Source organism: Nerophis ophidion, linkage group LG14, assembly GCF_033978795.1.
Source record: "Nerophis ophidion isolate RoL-2023_Sa linkage group LG14, RoL_Noph_v1.0, whole genome shotgun sequence".
NCBI classification, from domain to species: Eukaryota; Metazoa; Chordata; class Actinopteri; order Syngnathiformes; family Syngnathidae; genus Nerophis; species Nerophis ophidion.
The window spans coordinates 27,882,536-27,900,968 of NC_084624.1; the positions used below are offsets into that span (position 1 = coordinate 27,882,536).

Genomic DNA, 18,433 nt, shown 5'->3' on the forward strand with positions numbered 1-18,433 from the left:
CAAGACGAGGTTTCAGAGTCCATTCAAACAATGTATCTGTCCCAGGACGTATGAAAGAGTATGCGATGTGTGGGAATAAGGAGCATCTCCTGACGAATGTAAACACACCCACGTCTATGTTAAAAACGCCATAAAAAGCAAAGACGTTGACGTGACGTTGTTAAGCACAAACGGCTCGACGAGACGGTGGTCGTTGTCACCGACACAGGGATGCTAACGTGACCACACACGTTTCCCGTGTGGCCCTTTCAGCACTTTTAAGCTAGCGTGTTATAATTATTAGTGTTCACTCTTGAAAAGTAATGATATTGATTAATGTTGGGAATCAAAAGGCTTTTCAGGAGAGGTTTATACATAAAAAAGCATCAATTTCACCTGCAGGTGGGCTTCGAGGAGTGTCGTGAGTATGTTAGATTTAATGGCACTACGAAATTTAACGACGCTGACACACAGTATATTCAATTACACAGTATAGGCACACAAAAAACATATATTTAGTCTGTAAGTTATTTAGTAAAGAAAAAAACTTAAATATGTACTTTTAGACTTTTCCTCAACTTTTTTTGAGTCTGTGAGTCGCCGTTTTAAGGGAGAATATGTAACTTCCAACTTTTCAGTAGCCCCGGAACGCACCATAAAGCAGCAGGTTGGAATGACACAAGCAACGGTATTACCTCATCCGTAAACAAAAGCATCGCCGGAAATGTGTCCCGAGAAAAAACGTCTGACCGTAACTCTCTAAAAACTAAATTTTCCTTGGGTGAATTATGTAAACTCATTACACTGGTATGTTTTAGCGCTTTCATGGTGAGTTTACTGACATAATATGAGTAAGAACTTTACACTACTTTATTTTAGAATTGGCAACAGCAGAGGATGAACGTCCCATAACAAGAAGATAGAGAAAAATAAGCTTTTATCGTCTATGGCTTCGGTACGGACTACAAAGGCGGGTGCGTGCAAAATATCAGAACTTATGCAGATCCCAAATACAGATCAGCGGGTACCAGAAGGTAAGAAAAGTTGCTTTTGCCTGATATTGCAAAACAAAACCACAGAAAATATGTCTTACCTTATACACACACCATAAAAATACTCATATGTATAATGCGCCAACAATCCATCAAGCGGTCATTTTGATAGATTTTTGAGCGCCGTGTGGAATGTTCTATATCATGGGTGTCAAACTCATGATATAGAATAATTTGTAATTTAATTTGGCCCTTGAGGCAATATGAATTTAGCATTAGAGCTGGTCCATCGGTGTTATACAGCATCGGTGCCGCTGTAACACCGCATTCACCGCTAATACTCATACTTGCCAACCCTCCTAATTTTCCCGGTAGACTCCCGAAGTTCAGTGACCCTCCCGAAAATCTCCCGGGACAACCATTCTCCCGAATTTCTACCGATTTCCACCTAGACAACTATATTGGGGGCGTGCATTTAAGGCACTGCCTTTAGCATTCTCTACAACCTGTCGTCACGTACGCTTTTCCTCCATACTAACAGTGTGTCACATAATATTTGTGGCTTTTACACACACACACACACACACGCACAAGTGAATGCAAGGCATACTTTGTAAACAGCCATACAGGTCACACGGAGGGTGGCCGTATAAACAACTTTAGCAATGTTACAAATATGCGCCACACTGTGAACCCTCACCTAACAAGAATGACAAAAAAATTGCGGGTGAACATCCGCATCGTAACACAACAGAACAAATACCCAGAACCCTTTGCAGCACTAACTCTTCAGGGAAACTTCCAGCAAACTGACCAATAATTAACGTTTTATTCATGCATTTTCTCTTGCTACTTCAAGGCTTGAATGTTTGGTTCATTCATTATTGTTATTTTATTTTCAAATGTATCAGCCTGTGGAAAAAAATTGATATTTACCTCAGAAGATTGCAAATAGAAAAAAAGGCATACATTTTTTATTAAAATTTTATTTGATATGCCATTGATATTTTTTTTAATTATTATTATTATTGTTTGAAACTGGATTTTGCATGTCACTAAAGTTATATAAGCCTTGCTTGTTCAATATTTAATGCAAAACTTGTTTGGATCCCTATTAAAAGGTTAATTTGTTCAACATTGGCCCGCGGCTTTGTTCAGTTTAAAATTTTGGCCCACTCTGTATTTGAGTTTGACACTCCTGTTCTATATTATATTTTTGGAACATATCAAATGTTGGTGTTGTTTTACTTGAGTCATATTGCCATCATATTGCAGTCTACACGTATCTTATGTTTGACTGCCATCTACTGGTCACACCTATCATTACATCATGTACCAAATAAAATTGACAAAGTAACCATTAGATACAAACACATATTGTTAAAAGATTCACTTTAACCCCCCCCTCCCCAAATGGAGTCTACTCATGAATGTACTTTATCAATTCTCTCTAAATACATAATTCTTGTATCTGTTGTTGTTGCAGATGTTGTAGTACAAGAAGTTGGCGTCCCCTTTCAATTTGACCCCAAAACGATTATCACCCACAAAACGGTATGTGAACAGTCTTTATGCAGCATTTTTTTTAATAATGATTTTTAATATAGATGCTATATGCCTTGCAATGTACCAGCCAGAACAATACAGGTGCACAATTACAAAAATAGCAACGCTAATTTGCATTTGTTTACAACTACATGTCATTCTGATCATAATGTTCAGTTCAGTTCAGTTTCAGTTCACTTGGAACATGCATACGATACAATGTGATGCATCACACAATTTTAGTTGTTTCATTACAACACGTCCGAAAAGGACTAGGAAGAAGCAGAGTTTATTTAATAACTCTTTTTATACCATACCAATTGTATCCAATTTCCTTGTTCTCTGTAACAGAACATCCATCCATCCATTTCTACCGCTTATTCCCTGGGGTCACGGGGGGCGCTGGTGCCTATCTCAGCTACAATCGGGCGGAAGGCAGCGTACACCCTGGACAAGTCGCGACCTCATCGCAGGGCCAACACAGATAGACAGACAACATTCATACTCACATTCACATACTAGGACCAATTTAGTGTTGCCAATCAACCTATCCCCAGGTGCATGTCTTTGGAGGTGGGAGGAGGCCGGAGTACCCGGAGTGAACCCCCGTAGTCACGGGGAGAACCTGCAAACTCCACACAGAAAGATCCCGAGTGCTGGATCGAAGCAGACGCACTAACTCTGCCAGAACAAACAAATAACTACATAATATACCATAGTAAACATACCAATATTAAATACATAAATCTTTGTCTCAATAAAAAAATTAAAAAAGGAAAAAAAATGGTTCAAGATGTTCATGTAATGTGGCTAAATTAGGTAATCAGAATATAAAAAAAACAGCTCTGTGTTACTCAAAGCACTGTATGTTCAGTATATGTTGTATGGCTTTTAATGCAAAACGACAACATAATCATTTCCATTAGTTTACTGTCATCTTCCATCCATCCATCCATCTTCTTCCGCTTATCGGAGGTCAGGTCGCGAGGGCAGCAGCCTAAGCAGGGAAGCCCAGACTTTCCTCTCCCCAGCCACTTCGTCCAGCTCTTCCCGAGGGATCCCGAGGCGTTCCCAGGCCAGCCGGGAGACAGTCTTCCCAACGTGTCCAGGGTCTTCCCCGTGGCCTCCTACTGGTTGGAAGTGCCTCAAACGCCTCCCTAGGGAGGCGTTTGAGTGGCATCCTGACCAGATGCCCGAACCACCTCATCTGGCTCCTCTCGATGTGGAGGAGCAGCGGCTTTACGTTGAGCTCCTCCCGAATGGCAGAGCTTCTCCCCCTATCTCTAAGGGAGAGCCCCGCCACCCCGCGGAGGAAACTCATTTCGGCCGCTTGTACCCGTGATCTTGTTTTTTCGGTCACAACCCAAAGCTCATGACCATAGGTGAGGATGGGAACGTAGATCGACCGGTAAATTGAGAGATTTGCCTCCTGGCTCAGCTTCTTCACCACAACGGATCGGTACAGTGTCCGCATTACTGAAGACGCCACACCGATCCGCCTGTAGATCTCACGACCCACTCTTCCCTCACTCGTGACTCCTAGGTGCTTGAACTACTCCACATGGGGCAGGGTCTCCTCCCCAAACCGGCAGCAGCCGAAGGCAGGGCACTTGGCGGTCTGATCCTCGGCTACATAAGCTACTGTCATCTTAATTGGTGATAATGTGGAAACAATTCCAGTGTGATGTAAAGATACTTTTTTGTGGCTGTTTTTCTATAATAGGGTTATAAGTGATTATAATGACACTGTGCATAGTTTACTTTTTATTTATGTTGTGCTTGCATCAAATCTTGACTCCAGATACTGAGATTGTTCTTTGAATCACAGTGTGGTCACACTTTGTGCCGCCCCTTGACCCCTCCCTACGGTGCAGGCATTAAAACTCCCGAGTCTTGATGTCGGCTCTGCAGTCCCAGGGCACAGTGCGCAGCTCCAACGACAGAGCGGCGATTGGCTCCTCTTCCGCTTACTCGAAGCCTGCCGCTGCATCCTCGTAAGTACTCTTCCTCCGCTTTTGTTTTCAAATTCCAGCGCTGCCAACTGACGGGTGGCAAAAACAAAGACATCGACTCACGGAGTGGCAGTGTAACAAGTTTTAGGTCCTGAAGGCCAGAGGGGGGAGACTTTCACCAAAATTACAAGATTCAAACCCACACAAAATATCTGGGTGTGATTTTTGACTCTGAGCTGACTTCTATCCCGAGTAGGGTTGTCTCGATACCAATATGTTGGTACCGGTACTAAAATGTATCCTGATACTTTTCTAAATAAAGGGGACTACAAAAATGGTAATATTGGCTTTATTTTAAACAAAAAATATTACAGTACATTAAACATATGTTTCTTATTGTAATTTTTTCCTTAAATAAAGTAGAACATACTAGACAACTTTTCTTTTGGTATTAAGTAAGCAAACAAAGGCTCCTAATTAGTCTGCTGACATATGCAGTAGCATATGTCATTTATCATTCTATTATTTTGTCAAAATTATAAAAGATCAACTGTAAAAACTGATTATTAATCCACTTGTTCATTTACTGTTAATAACTGCTTATTTTCCGTTTTAACATGTTCTATCTACACTTTTGTTAAAATATAATAAACACTTATTGTTCTTTTGTTTGATACTTTACATTAATTTTGGATGATACCACAAATTTAGCTATCGATCCGATACTATATCCTCATACATTGGTCATAATTAAGTTCTCATGTGTCCAGGGGCGTGTTTCCTGAGTTTATACAAATAATATGAATTTAAAAAAGACGTGCCGATAAAAAATATTGATTCAATCATGGTAGTATCGACTAGATACGCTCGTGTACTTGGTATCATTACAGTGGATGTCAGGTGTAGATCCACTCATAGCGTTTGTTTACATTGTGACGCCGGTGAGCTATTGTATCCTCCTACGGTGTGTCGTGAAGCATGTTTAGCTATTCCTCGTCCTGCAGGGATGATACTTGTAAGAAACTTACTTTGTCGCCATGGAGGCGAGGATTAGTGAGTTAGAAGAAGCTAAAACCCTGCCGATTGCGGATAGATATTAGCCACTAACTAGGTAGCCATGTTTTAAAGCACCTCTTCCTGAGGGCGTTTTAGTGTTATAACTTCACCTTTACCTTTAGTATTTAAGTCAGAATGCGTCCAATCTCCCTTTACTGTCTACACACTGTGTCTGCTTGTAAGTACTCCGTGATTGTGCGCTGCCAAACATGCTCCTCTGCTCGTTAACCAGCAATGACATGACGTGACGACTATGCGCCGTCATGCCTGTAGAAAACATGGTAAACCAGTATTTTTCAAATAGAGTATTGTACCGTTTTTGATTCATTAGTACTACTATACTAGTACCGGTATACCGTACAACCCTAATCCTTAGTATTAGGAATAATACAAAAAAGATTTTCATCATCTTAAGAACATAGCTAGAGTCCACGCGTTTCTCTTTCAGGCCAACACGAAGGTACTAATTTTTGGACTATTGTAATTGTAACGTAGCCCTGCTCTGGTCTTCCAAAAAATTATATTAGAAATCTGCAATTATTACAAAATTCAGCTGCACGCACATTACACCAATTTTAAAATCACTGCACTGGCTCCCTTTCCACCTAAGGGTTTATTTTAAAGTTATATTTTTATTTTTTAAATGTCTTGCACCTTATGTATCTGAAATGCTTCTACTGTATTAACCCTCGCGGATCCTTAGATCCTCTGGGACCAAACTTTTATTTTTACCAAATACTACAACAAAGACGCACGTTGAGGCAGCATTTAGCCACTCTGGCCCCCACCTGTGGAAGAGCCTCAGGCTGCAGAGACCATTGAAAAAAAAATAAAGGTTAAACGCACCTTTTAAATTAGGCTTTTTTACTGATCATGTTAAACTCTTTTTTTATATTGTATTTATTGCTGTTATTACTATTATCTCAATTTTATGTTTTATCAATTTATTAATGTGTGTATACAGTACAGTCACAAAATGTGGACACATTCTCATTTAATGCGTTTTCTTTATTTTCATGACTATTTACATTGTGTGGATGAACACGTGGAGTTATGTACTTAACAAAAAAAGGCAAAATAACTGAACATGTTTTATATTCTACTTTCTTCAAAATAGCCACCCTTTGCTCGGATTACTGCTTTGCACACTCTTGGCATTCTCTCGATGAGCTTCAAGCACACCTGTGAAAACCATTTCAGGTGACTACCTCTTGAAGCTCATCGAAAGAATGCCAAGAATGTGCGAAAAAGTTATCAGGGCAAAGGGTGGCTATTTTAAAGAAACTAGAATATAAAATATGTTTTCAATTATTTCACCTCCATATGAAGGCCTCAAAACATCATTAATTGTAGTTATTCTCCAGTGTGGAATCAATCATCAGTGCCATGCCATAATTTGTTTATGTCAATAGTGCTGTGTGTCTCTGTGTGTATGTATGTGTATGTTTGCATATCTTTTCTTTCTTTCTGTAAAGCCCTTTGTGTTGCCACTTGCCTGTGCATGAAAAGTGAAATATGAATAAAGTTTGATTCAACGAGAGAGTCATCGTCTTAAATCTTACATCCCAAGAAGAGGTTTAGATCAGTGGTTCTTAACCTTGTTAAAAGGTACCGAACCCCACTGGTTCGGTAACTCCATTTGCGCATTCACCGAACCGTTTTTTGTGGAAAATGTTTTTTTTGTCTTTTTTCAAATTCAAGAAAAAGTCATGTTTTTTTACTGGTGCACAAAATGAACCGTGCATGAAAAACACCTTGTTCAAAGAACAAAACCAACACAGTGCATGAACTCACAACAAATTACACACCTTACACACATTACAATAAATTGATTAACGTGGACCCCAACTTAAACAAGTTGAAAAACTTATACGTGTGTTACCATTTAGTGGTCAATTGTACGGATTATGTACTGTACTGTGTAAACTGTACTGTTTCATATAAAGTATTCTCTTCCTTTGCAATCTGCTTGTAAAAGTTTCAATCAATCAATCACAAAACTTGCAAATCAGATGGAAAATTAGAGGAAATATTGTTTGGGGGTACCATAATGCGCTGATAGGGAGAAGTTTTTATTTACACGATAAGTCGGATGTGTCTTTACCTCCGTGGCGGAGACTCTGCCAAACCCCTGAAGCCGACTCACCGAACGATCGAACCCAGGTTAAGAACCACTGGTTTAGATGTAGCAGCTGACATGATTCAACATTCAGTGCACTCCCAACAGATACCGAAGTATAAATTGTCTTTCTCTCCCAGGAACAAAATGCTGGGATTCGAAGGAATCGGGACCATGAACTTCTGGAGGGCCGTGATCTGGGAATTCGTTGCCACACTTTTATTTGTGCTCTTCGGCGTTGGCTCCACCATGAACTGGTTTCCAGCTGGGATGTCTAATCCGCCGCCGGCTGACCTTGTCCTTATTTCGCTGTGCTTCGGCTTGGCCATCGCCACCATGGTGCAGTGCTTTGGCCACATTAGTGGTGGACACATCAACCCCACCGTCACCTTGGCAATGCTGGTCACCAGAAAGATCAGCTTGGTGAAAGGGCTACTGTACATGGTGGCCCAGTTCGTGGGAGGCATAGCGGGAGCGGCTCTCATCTTCTTCGTCACACCTGCTGCCAACAGGGGGGCATTAGGCGTCTGCACGGTGAGGACTCAACGTATTTACCTCACAAGTATCACAAACAGCGGTAGTTTGTGTTCTAGTTTCCCAAAGGAAATGCTAGAGAAATTAAACTTGTTCATACTTTAAAGTAGTATGTTTACAGCTGTAAAATCAGGATAGAGCAGACCTGGGCAAATTAAAGTGCAGCCCGTTAAACTTTTCAATCTGGCCCGCCGGACATTCCCAAATTTTTTTTAGATCTTTAAGATAGAAACTGTAGCTGCCTTTATGATGTGCAGTGATGTTTTCAAATGACTAAGTCTATAGAAAGTATTTCAGTGATTGGAATCCACCATAGTAACTAATTAGATTGCCATAGTAACTAGTATATCATTCAAAAGCGCAATCTAATTAGTTACTATGGTAATCTAAGTCACAGCAGCTCAAACGAGGCACCAAGCAGTGTGGATGGGGAGCATTTCTACAGAGTGTTTCCATAGCGGCCAGCCTGAAATGTGGGTGTCGGGGACAGACGGGGAAGGAGATTTTGACCACAAAGTTCTGAAGCTTAGTGATATAGCTGATGTATCAGATTGTAGGTGGGATTATTTGTACCCTTTGCATTCATATTTCACAGTTTGTTGCATCTTTGTTGCGTTTTGCTTGATTGTAAAATGTGTCGATTGAGAGGGGATGTGACGTTCATATGTGGTCAATATTAATGTGTTTTATCGTTCATACTAAATATTATAAAACCCACACTTTATTTCATGTACATTCTGGTGTCTCATTCAGTAAAACATTTTTAGCATTCAATCAGACATTATTTTGAAGTTTTGTATTAGTGTTCCTAAAAATAGATATGCCAGCCCCGAGACACATTTTTGCTCTAAATTTGGACCCCCAAGGCAAAATAATTGCCCAGGCCTGGCATAGAGCAACTGTTCTCAGGGCATTTAATCTATCGTAAAAAGATGGAAAAGCCTCTCATCCAAGCAGGCTTTTTCAGTTAGATTGGTCGGATCTAGTAAATGATGCATCACTAGATCTGACCAATCTAAGTCTTTGACAGGGGAGTTTAACTAGTTTTTCCTGAGGGCCACATCGCAGTTGTAGATGGCCTCAGAGGCCCGCTTGTAACCGTGAATTATTTTATGGATATAAGTGTATGAGGATTCATATCAAGGTATTATACAATAGCCTATGCATTGGATCATATATATATATATATATATATATATATCTTTATAGATTTTGCTGTAAAAGATTTTTATATGACAAAATCCTAGCTACTGAGCTGCCGGTTGTTCACTGTATATTACACACACACACACACAGTTACTTTACATGCAGTCGGCTTTCACCAATGACAGCCTTAATGAAAAAAGACTACATGGCAGCTTTGTGTTATTAGTGTCAATATTGTAACATTTTCATGTTACATTTCACCTGTTTGCTCTTTTAATCAAATTTTTTTCAGTATTAGTATTTTTAGAATGTGTCGCGGGCCGCTTTAGAAAATATCTTCGGGACACAAATGTGTCCCCCGGCCGCACTTTGGACGACACTGCTGTAGCCGATGTATAACATCTACCAGCTTTGTCACCTCATCAGTGAGGAGTGAAAATATTTCAGTAACATTCTGCAGCTCTTGTGACTTCCATGCCCAAAAAGTAACACTATGGATAAAACTGCTGCACAATGACTACTCTATAGAACAGGAAATGGTGTGTTTCAGCTTTTGCTTGTGTGTTTCAGATTTGTTTTTTAATAACCTCTTGTGTTTGCCAAGGTGCACAAAGGCCTGACTACAGGACATGGCGTACTGGTCGAGCTGATTTTAACCTTTCAACTAGTCTTCACCATCTTTGCTACTTGTGACTCCAAACGGACGGACCTTGGGGGATCTGCTAGCTTGGCCATCGGTATATCTATAACCATCGGGCACTTGATGGGGGTGAGTATCGATTCTAACTTATCCTGAACTAAGCCTTCTGTTGACTGAACTACACCTAGTAGTGGTGCATGACTTCGATTTACAAACTTAATTCCTTCTTGAACAGGATACGTAAATAGAAACATTTGAATAGTGAATTGATGTTTTCCGTAAGAAACAATGTAAAACCTGAATAATGGGTTCCAGCCTCGACAAAAACCCATATTTTAGTAGAAGTTTGAACACAATAAAAAGTGCTATGTATTACTGTATATCAGACAAACATAACAAGGTGGTGGTGGATCAACCTTCTTCTATCCATCCATCCATCCATTTTCTACCCCTTATTCCCTTTCGGGGTGTCGGGGGGCGCTGGCGCCTATCTCAGCTACAATCGGGCGGAAGGCAGGGTACACCCTGGACAAGTCGCCACCTCATCGCAGGGCCAACACAGATAGACAGACAACATTCACACACTAGGGCCAATTTAGTGTTGCCAATCAACCTATCCCAAAACCAAAACAACAGCAAGCTGAACCGTCCTAATTTGCAGCCACCCAAAACTCCATTTAGCACACTTTGCAGAAAATGATCCGGACAGGTTGGTAGGACAGCTGACTGATGGGGGGCCACGACCCAGAGGGCACATGAATTAGAGAAAGTGATGGATCTTGTTTAATTAAGTGCCTTGGCGGACTGCGTGTCAGTTTTGGACTTTTGCAAAGATATCCTGAGATGTATGCAAACATTGGGAGGGATGTCCTCATTTATCAAATATATATCGGATCTTTCAGCTTAATCCTCTTAGGTAATCCAGAACCAAACAATGTGAGCAGTTTAAAGATTCAAAATCACAATAATTTCCCCCACTTTGGACCCTGCGGCTAATTTGCGGATTTTATCCGGGCTCAAGGGCTTAATGCTGACAACACTTTTAGCCTTGTTACATCAGACCAATAAAACTGCCAAACTGGTGTCTAGTTACCAATGAAATTGTTTACATTAAATCAGACGCACTCACACAATCCTTCAGTCAGCCATGTAGCACATATGGACTCACCCTCATCATGAAGAAGCGAAAAAATGCACACAATGCAGCACTTAGCTATCAAAAAAAAGTAGTTTTCATACATGAAACTTAGAGAAGAATGAATCAATGACAGAACAATAAAGAGTGTGAACAATTGTGATTGGCTGGTAACTTGCCCAAAGTCAGCTGGGATAGGGTCTGAGTTCTTAATAAGGATGAGCGGTATACAAAATGGATGCATTTTCATGACAAGGATGGTGATGAAGATAGCATTTAATGATGTTTCGGGTAGGCCACTAAATGCCGTGTACATGCACTGTCTTTTGTTACTTTTAAAAATGAACACAAGCGCCTGTGTAAATATTTCATGTTTCAGTGTGCGGCCGATATACGTACAAAAATCAATTAAAAAAAATAATATTTAAATATGTAAATGCTCTCTACTACAGTATTTGAAAGTTTTCCTATTTCGCTAGAAAACAACCTTAGGTCCGGTACTAACTCGCCAAAGTGCGATACTGTGTGCTCCTGGCTGACTGATTCACACCCACATGCACTGCTTTATTGGAGGTTAGCATCGCATGGCAACCAACCTCTGGGGGCTTGCTGTACCCTGCAGAGCACAGGGAAATAGATGATACCATCCACTGAATTACTCCAGTCATTTCCCCTCTAACTTTGGCAGCTAGTTAAATAGGATCATCATGCATATGCGTGTTCTATCATTCCATGTATTTTCTTGCAGATTCCTTACACAGGAGCCAACATGAACCCTGCTCGTTCTTTTGGTCCAGCACTGGTCATGCTTAAATTCGAGGACCATTGGGTAAGTGTTCTTGATTTGGCCGCAACTGTGCTGTGCTTTTGTGTATTTGGCTCCCCGTCTAAATACTTTAGGGCAGTAGTTCTCCAATTTTCACCAGGTACCACGTCAGAAAACACTTGGCCCCCCACGTATCACCACAATGACCAACATTAAAATACAGTAGCATAGTAGGCCGAAATATTCAATAAAACAAGGCAGATGTTTTATTTACAAGTGTATTAAATGTTTGGCCATTGTAACATTACACACAGTTTGAACAGTAAATATTTAATAAAAGTGATTATTTGCCGTACCACTCACTAGAGCCCCACAGTGGAGGATCACTGCTTTAGGGTGTGGAGACGAATTGTTACTTGCTTTTTTGTGGAATGCAATATGGCAAGGACACTGATTTGGGAGTGTAACGTTTCTAAGCTCAAAGATTTCCAAACCTTTTCAGCTTATGACATCAAAATGCTTCCTTACGAATGAAAACCCAACACTAAGGACATACTGTACATGTGAACTGATAATAAAGAACATAAGACATTCTATCACAACAAACCTTTATGAACATACTTGATTGATGACGGCCATATTCACCGGGATATCACTTTTCCCCTATAAAAACAATCTGAAAAAATATATGCATGTTTTATATTTGAGGTCAAGAGATCTTTATATGCAAAACTAATATAAGCAGGTGTTTTACTCCCATAAAGAGGGTGTGTTCAAGAAATCCATACATGCAAATCCCATATAAGAAGGTATTTTTTACCGTGAAGAAGTATAAAAATAGAAAGGTGTAAAAATATGTTCTAAAATAAATCCGTAATGATGTTATCTTTAGTTTATTTATTTCTTTTTGAGCAACATCTTTTGTTTTTATAGTCACCATGTGCGCTGATTTCCTGTACCTACCTTTGATTAGTGGTCAGGACGCTCACCTGCTCCTAATCACTAATCAAAGAGCTTTCTATACCTGCCTCACAGTTTACTCAGTCTAACAGTTTTGTTCGGCTTAAGTTACTCTCTGGTTTTTGTATTTCTTAATTCCCATGCAATAGACTTTCCGCACTTTGCTAAGCTAAAGCTAGCCTCAAATACCTAGTATTTTCACAGCTCTAAGCCGGTTAAATTTTCGTCTTTTGTCTTGAGAATAAATCAGCATCTTACCTGCACGCTGCTTCTCGACGTCCGTCTGCATCTTGGGAAAACGACTCCTGCAACCGTGCGACCCAAATGCAACATGGGGCTCAATGTTTTTTGAAATTTTATGGTAGGGTCTTGATCTTTGCAATGTAACGTCCAAACAAAGACACAGGACACGTTTTCTCCAAGCGAGACAGAGATAGTCTTCCTGTCACTCACACATACCGGTAATCCAGACACAAAAAAGTGGTTCAAAACTTAGGCAAGTTGGCGAACAACGGAAAAGGTAATTTTAGAATAATGTTAAACAACGAGTCAATAAAAAACTGATACCTAAATATGATTTGTTGGTAAGATTGTCTTGTCTGATATGGTTGTCCCATATTGGGGTTATAATACTAAATCCTCCACAACTCTGGCCCCTTGGCAAACCTTGGTTAAAACCAAAAATGAAAGCCTCTTCCAGAGTATTGACTTTGTGTATTTGTGATTATTGTTCTACATCAGGTGTACTGGGTAGGACCCATCCTGGGTGCCCTCCTTGCTGCCATCCTCTATCAGTACCTGTTCTGCCCGGAGCGTGACTTCAAACCCAGCCCGAGCCAGGTCATTCCAAAGGATCAGGCCGGCAACTACAGGGAGGTGGACAAGGACGAACACGGCATCAAGCCGGGCTCCGTGCAGACAGGCTCTGTGCAGCCTGTCAAGAAGAAGAAGAGAACTGAAAGAAAAGACCCATCCAACGTATGATAATCTTGAGTTTTTTGGCGTCCCGTTGACTCCCCACATTCCTTTATTAGGACCGTTCATCTTTGAAGCGTTAATCGTAAAGTCCTAAAGAACTGAACACTTAGATGAAGGCTTGCAGTACATTAAAGAGTGTAAGTTCAAGCAGTTTAATCATCACCAAGAATGAAGAAGAACATTTGGCCTTGTTATTTTCGGATTAGTGTCACCTTTAGTCCGTTTGAGGACTTCTCCAAGAGATAAGAATGTTAACGTGCAACCGACTGCTGCGTTTGTCAGTCGTCACTCTTTTCCATCCATCCATTTTCTACCGCTTATCCCTTTCGGCCTCGCGGGGGCCGCTGGAGCCTATCTCATTACAGCTAATTTATTCCAGGCCTGCCTGTGTTAGACATTTTTCACTAAGTAGGATTATTAGTCATAAAATATTTTCAGCATAAAAAAAAACTACCGTATTTTTCGGACTATAAGGGGCATTTAAAATCCTTTCATTTTCTCAAAACTCGACAGTGCACCTTATAACCCGGTGCGCCTAATGTGTGGAATAATTTTGGTTGTGGGGTGGCATGGCGTAGTGGGTAGAGCGGCCGTACCAGAAACCTGAGGGTTACAGGTTTGCTTCCCACCTATTGACATCCAAATCGCTGCCATTGTGTCCTTGGGCAGGACACTTCACCCTTGGCCCCGGTGCCGCTCACACTTCCGTCGGTCTACCCCAGGGCAGCTGTGTTACAGATCAGGGGTCGGGAACCCTTTTGGCTGAGAGCCCTGAAAGCCAAATATTTGAAAATGTATTCCCGTGAGAGCCATATTATATTCTTTAACACTGATTACAACTAAATGCGTGCATTTTTTAGTAAGACCAACATTTTTAGAGTATAACAAGTCTCTTGTTCTTTTTGACAATATTGTTCTGAAGCTAACCAATAATAAATAAAATACTTCTTACCATGAATGCGACTTCTAGAAAACGGATGGATGGATTAAAATGCATGAGAAAGTTTTATATTTTGAATGTTATTTTTAACACTGTGAATGCAGCTGAGATAGGCTCCAGCACCCCCCATGACCCGAACGGGACAAGCGGTAGAAAATGGATGGATGGATGTATTATTCGTTACTTATCGTTTTAAGCAATGTCAGCTAAGATTTAACCGAGAGCCAGATGCAATCATCAAGAGAGCCACAGGTACCCTACCCCGGCTACAGAACCACCACCAGGTGTGAATGAATGATGGGTTCCCACTTCTCTGTGAGCGCTTTGAGTATCTAACAATAGAAAAGCGCGATATAAAATCTAATCCACTATTATTGTTGTGCTTACTGACTTATTTTATTTGGTACATGGTGAAAAAGTGTGACCATTACATGGCAGTCACACATAAGAGATACGTGTAGACTGCAGTATGACTCCGGTAAACGCCAACATTATATATGTTCCATTGAAAATATACAACATTACACACGGCGCTCAAAAATGCATCACAATGTTTTAGTACGACTTTGGTATGCTATGAAGCCACACCGCTTGATTTATTGTACTGTGCTTCAACATACAAGTATAATATAGTGTGTGTATAAGGTAAGACATTATCTGCCATCATTATGCAAAAGCAACTTTACTTACCTTCTGGTACCTGCTGATCTGTATTTGGGATCTGCATAAGTCCTGAAAGTTTGCGCGAGTCCGCCTTTGTAATCTGTGATGACACCGTAGTCAATAAGCTTCTTTTTTTCTATCTTGTTATGGGACATTCATCCTCCGCTGTTGCCATTTCTAATATAAAGTAGTGTTTAAAGTTCTTATTTCTTTCAGTAAACTCGCCATGAAAGCGCTAAAACTACTGGTGTAGTGAGTTTACATTATTCACCCAGGGAACTTTAGTTATTAGAATTGTTGGTCGGACGCATTTCTGGATAGTGAGCCATGAGGAAATGGTGCTCTGTTATTGAAGTAAAGTCTGACTACAGTTAGCTCCATCTTTTGACACTTCTTCCACTCCCGTCCTTGCACGCTACACCGCTACAACAAAGATGACGGGGAGAAGACACTGCCAAAGGTGAGCCACGTAAATAAGACCGCCCACAAAACAGCGCATCCTGAAGCAACTGGCAGAAAGCGGCTTGAAGATGATCTGTAAAATATAATCTATGCAACCTTTTGACCAAAGAACCACCATTACATGTTATGTAGACCACAAGGGAGTCTTTGACATTTAGAAAAAAAAAAGATGACTGCTTTAATGCGCCCTATAATCCAGTACGCCTTTTGTATGAAGGAAGACCTGACCTGACCCGCTAAACGGCAGTGCGCTATGGTCCGGAAAATACGGTATATGTTCCGTTAACATATTTGGAGCCCTCTAGTTAGCGCTGACACCATCTCTCAAATTGTCCTTCCGACCATTCTCTGTGTTTGCATTCGGAGCTGGGAATGACATCACCTTTCCATTTCCGATGTCGAAAATGAAGATGGCCATATCCACGAAAGTCAATTTTGCGCTTGCTTTGTTTGATTATAAAGAAGTCATGGGAAAATATGCACCCCTCCAGTAACCTTCCAACACTGGAGAAGACGCTACTGCGAGCGATGTAATAAATGTAGTGTGAACTACAGTGATGTTACCAGTATATAGATGTGAAACAATACATTGTATATAAATGTTTTACAGCGACAAGAACTAATCAGAAGTGCTAACACCGGATGTTGTACAAATGTATATCATTAACACCCAGAGCAGCCATTTTGAAAATGAGCTCAGGCTACTTTCAGAGTCGGGAATACAACATGGAGGGGCGTTCCCCGGAAAATTCTGATGACATCAGAAATTCCGACTTTCCAGTCCAAATAGAACCCACCAAAAGGTTCACCAATGTCATGTGGAGCTAAAGCTGACAAAGGGTGAAGTGTGTATCCACTTAGCATTAGTGAAGCCCGCTTCCACAATGGTGCCAACACAAACCATTAAATAAGCCTCCGCTGACTAATTTCAGTATTAAAAGTGGTATTGTTCAAGCGATGTTTTGTATGCAATGCTCTTTTTAAACTTTAGTCGAAAAGTTAACACGCCGAAACAGAAGCCCAATTATCTATGCTAGCCAGTAGCAACAACAACAACAACAACACAGGACTTCCTTATAGCGAGCTATCCCGGGTTGGACCGCTCTTCTACGCATGAGATAGTGATGTCTCTGCGTTGTCGACTTGTCCACATGCAAGAAGTTCCCCCCATGACCCTATGCTGGCTTCTCAATGGACTGGACTCACATTATTATGAATGTAAAAATGCAATAACTACCCACTCGACATCATTGCAGCTGGTCACCCAGAAGGGGGGTCCCCACATATGTGGCCCCTTCCCAAGTTTTCTTTTTCCCAGCTTGGGTTTTTGGAGTTTTTCCTTTCCCGGATGCCCTTTGAGACACTTGTGATTAAGGGCTATACAAATAAATTGTGCATGGTTGATTATGCACCGGTGACGGTGTAAGGTTGCATACATGAAGCCCCGGAATTATGAGTATTGACAAGCAAATTGTTTTTTGCATGTTCTGTGTTTTGTATTGCTGCAATAATTATGAAAATTTGTTGTAGATTTTCAAATGTTTTAATGTTTAATTACTTGTTATCATTTAATGTATATAAATAAAGTATTTAAATTACTCGTTTGGAGCTTTGGGTCATGACCGAAAGGACAAGATCACGGGTACAAGAGGCCAAAATTAGTTTCCTCCGCTGGGTGGCGGGTCTCTCCCTTAGAGATAGGGTGAGAAGCTCTGCCATCTGGGAGGAACTCAAAGTAAAGCCGCTGCTCCTTCACATCGAGAGGAGCCAGATGAGGTGGTTCGGGCATCTGGTCAGGATGCCCCCCGAACGCCTCCCTAGGGAGGTGTTTAGAGCACGTCCAACCGGTAGGAGGCCACGGGGAAGACCCAGGACACGTTGGGAAGACTGTCTCCCGGCTGGCCTGGGAACGCCTCGGGATCCCCCGGGAAGAGCTAGACGAAGTGGCTGGGGAAGGGGAAGTCTGGGTTTCCCTGCTTAGGCTGCTGCCCCCACGGCCTGACCTCGGATAAGCGGAAGAAGATGGATGGATGGATGAATTACTCGTTTGTTCAAATTATAGGCCACAAAATTCCATCCATCCATCCATCCATTTTTTACCGCTTATTCCCTTTGAGATCGCGGGGGGTGCTGGTGCCTATCTCAGCTACAATCGGGCGGAAGGCGGGATACACCCTGGACAAGTCGCCACCTCATCACAGGGACAACGGATAGACAGACAACATTCACACACTAGGGCCAATTTAGTGTTGCCAATCAACCTATCCCCAAGTGCATGTCTTTGGAAGTGGGAGGAAGCTGAAGTACCTGGAGGGAACCTACGCATCACAGGGAGGACATGCAAACTCCACAAAGAAAGATCCCGAACCCCGGATTGAACGCCACAAAATTCCATAAAAACAAAAATGATGTTTGTTTTTTTGCAATAATTTGCTAACAAAAATCAGAACATGCCCTTTCTATTTTTTAAGTACTGACAGCGTGTTGGTACTTGTATTGGTGTACAAATCGATAGCCATCCCGACACATTAAGTGGCATGACTGATACGTCTCCCCTTTTGGGAAT

The 18,433-nt window shown here is 41.2% G+C and overlaps 1 protein-coding gene and 1 long non-coding RNA gene across 3 annotated transcripts in view; one reads left to right on the forward strand and one right to left on the reverse strand.

Moving 5' to 3' along the window:
• The window catches only part of LOC133568401 (uncharacterized), a 50,128-nt gene extending 49,715 nt beyond the window's left edge, over positions 1 to 413 (reverse strand). The window contains exon 1 of the long non-coding RNA XR_009809597.1: positions 376 to 413. This is a non-coding gene — a long non-coding RNA (uncharacterized LOC133568401). The remainder of the gene's footprint in view (positions 1 to 375) is intronic.
• LOC133568399 (aquaporin-4-like) lies at positions 188 to 17,434 on the forward strand. Of its 2 annotated transcripts, none has more exons than XM_061920290.1 (7): positions 188 to 404; positions 2,458 to 2,525; positions 4,345 to 4,510; positions 7,784 to 8,177; positions 9,928 to 10,092; positions 11,847 to 11,927; positions 13,566 to 17,434. In XM_061920290.1, the coding sequence occupies exons 3-7, from the start codon at positions 4,413 to 4,415 to the stop codon at positions 13,806 to 13,808; spliced, it is 981 nt and encodes a 326-aa protein (XP_061776274.1). In that variant the 5' UTR covers positions 188 to 404; positions 2,458 to 2,525; positions 4,345 to 4,412; the 3' UTR covers positions 13,809 to 17,434. The 2 variants fall into 2 exon arrangements, with proteins under 2 accessions (XP_061776274.1, XP_061776275.1); XM_061920291.1 differs by having other exon boundaries at positions 4,391 to 4,510.
• Positions 17,435 to 18,433: the final 999 nt, after the last annotated feature.

Excerpts from the sequence above, each read along its gene's own strand:
- LOC133568399 (XM_061920290.1), top strand. The coding sequence starts at position 4,413 with ATGTCGGCTCTGCAGTCCCAGGGCACAGTGCGCAGCTCCAACGACAGA. Across the intron at positions 4,511-7,783 it reads AAGCCTGCCGCTGCATCCTC|GAACAAAATGCTGGGATTCG; the intron begins GTAAGTACTCTT and ends TTTCTCTCCCAG. Across the intron at positions 11,928-13,565 it reads TTAAATTCGAGGACCATTGG|GTGTACTGGGTAGGACCCAT; the intron begins GTAAGTGTTCTT and ends GTTCTACATCAG.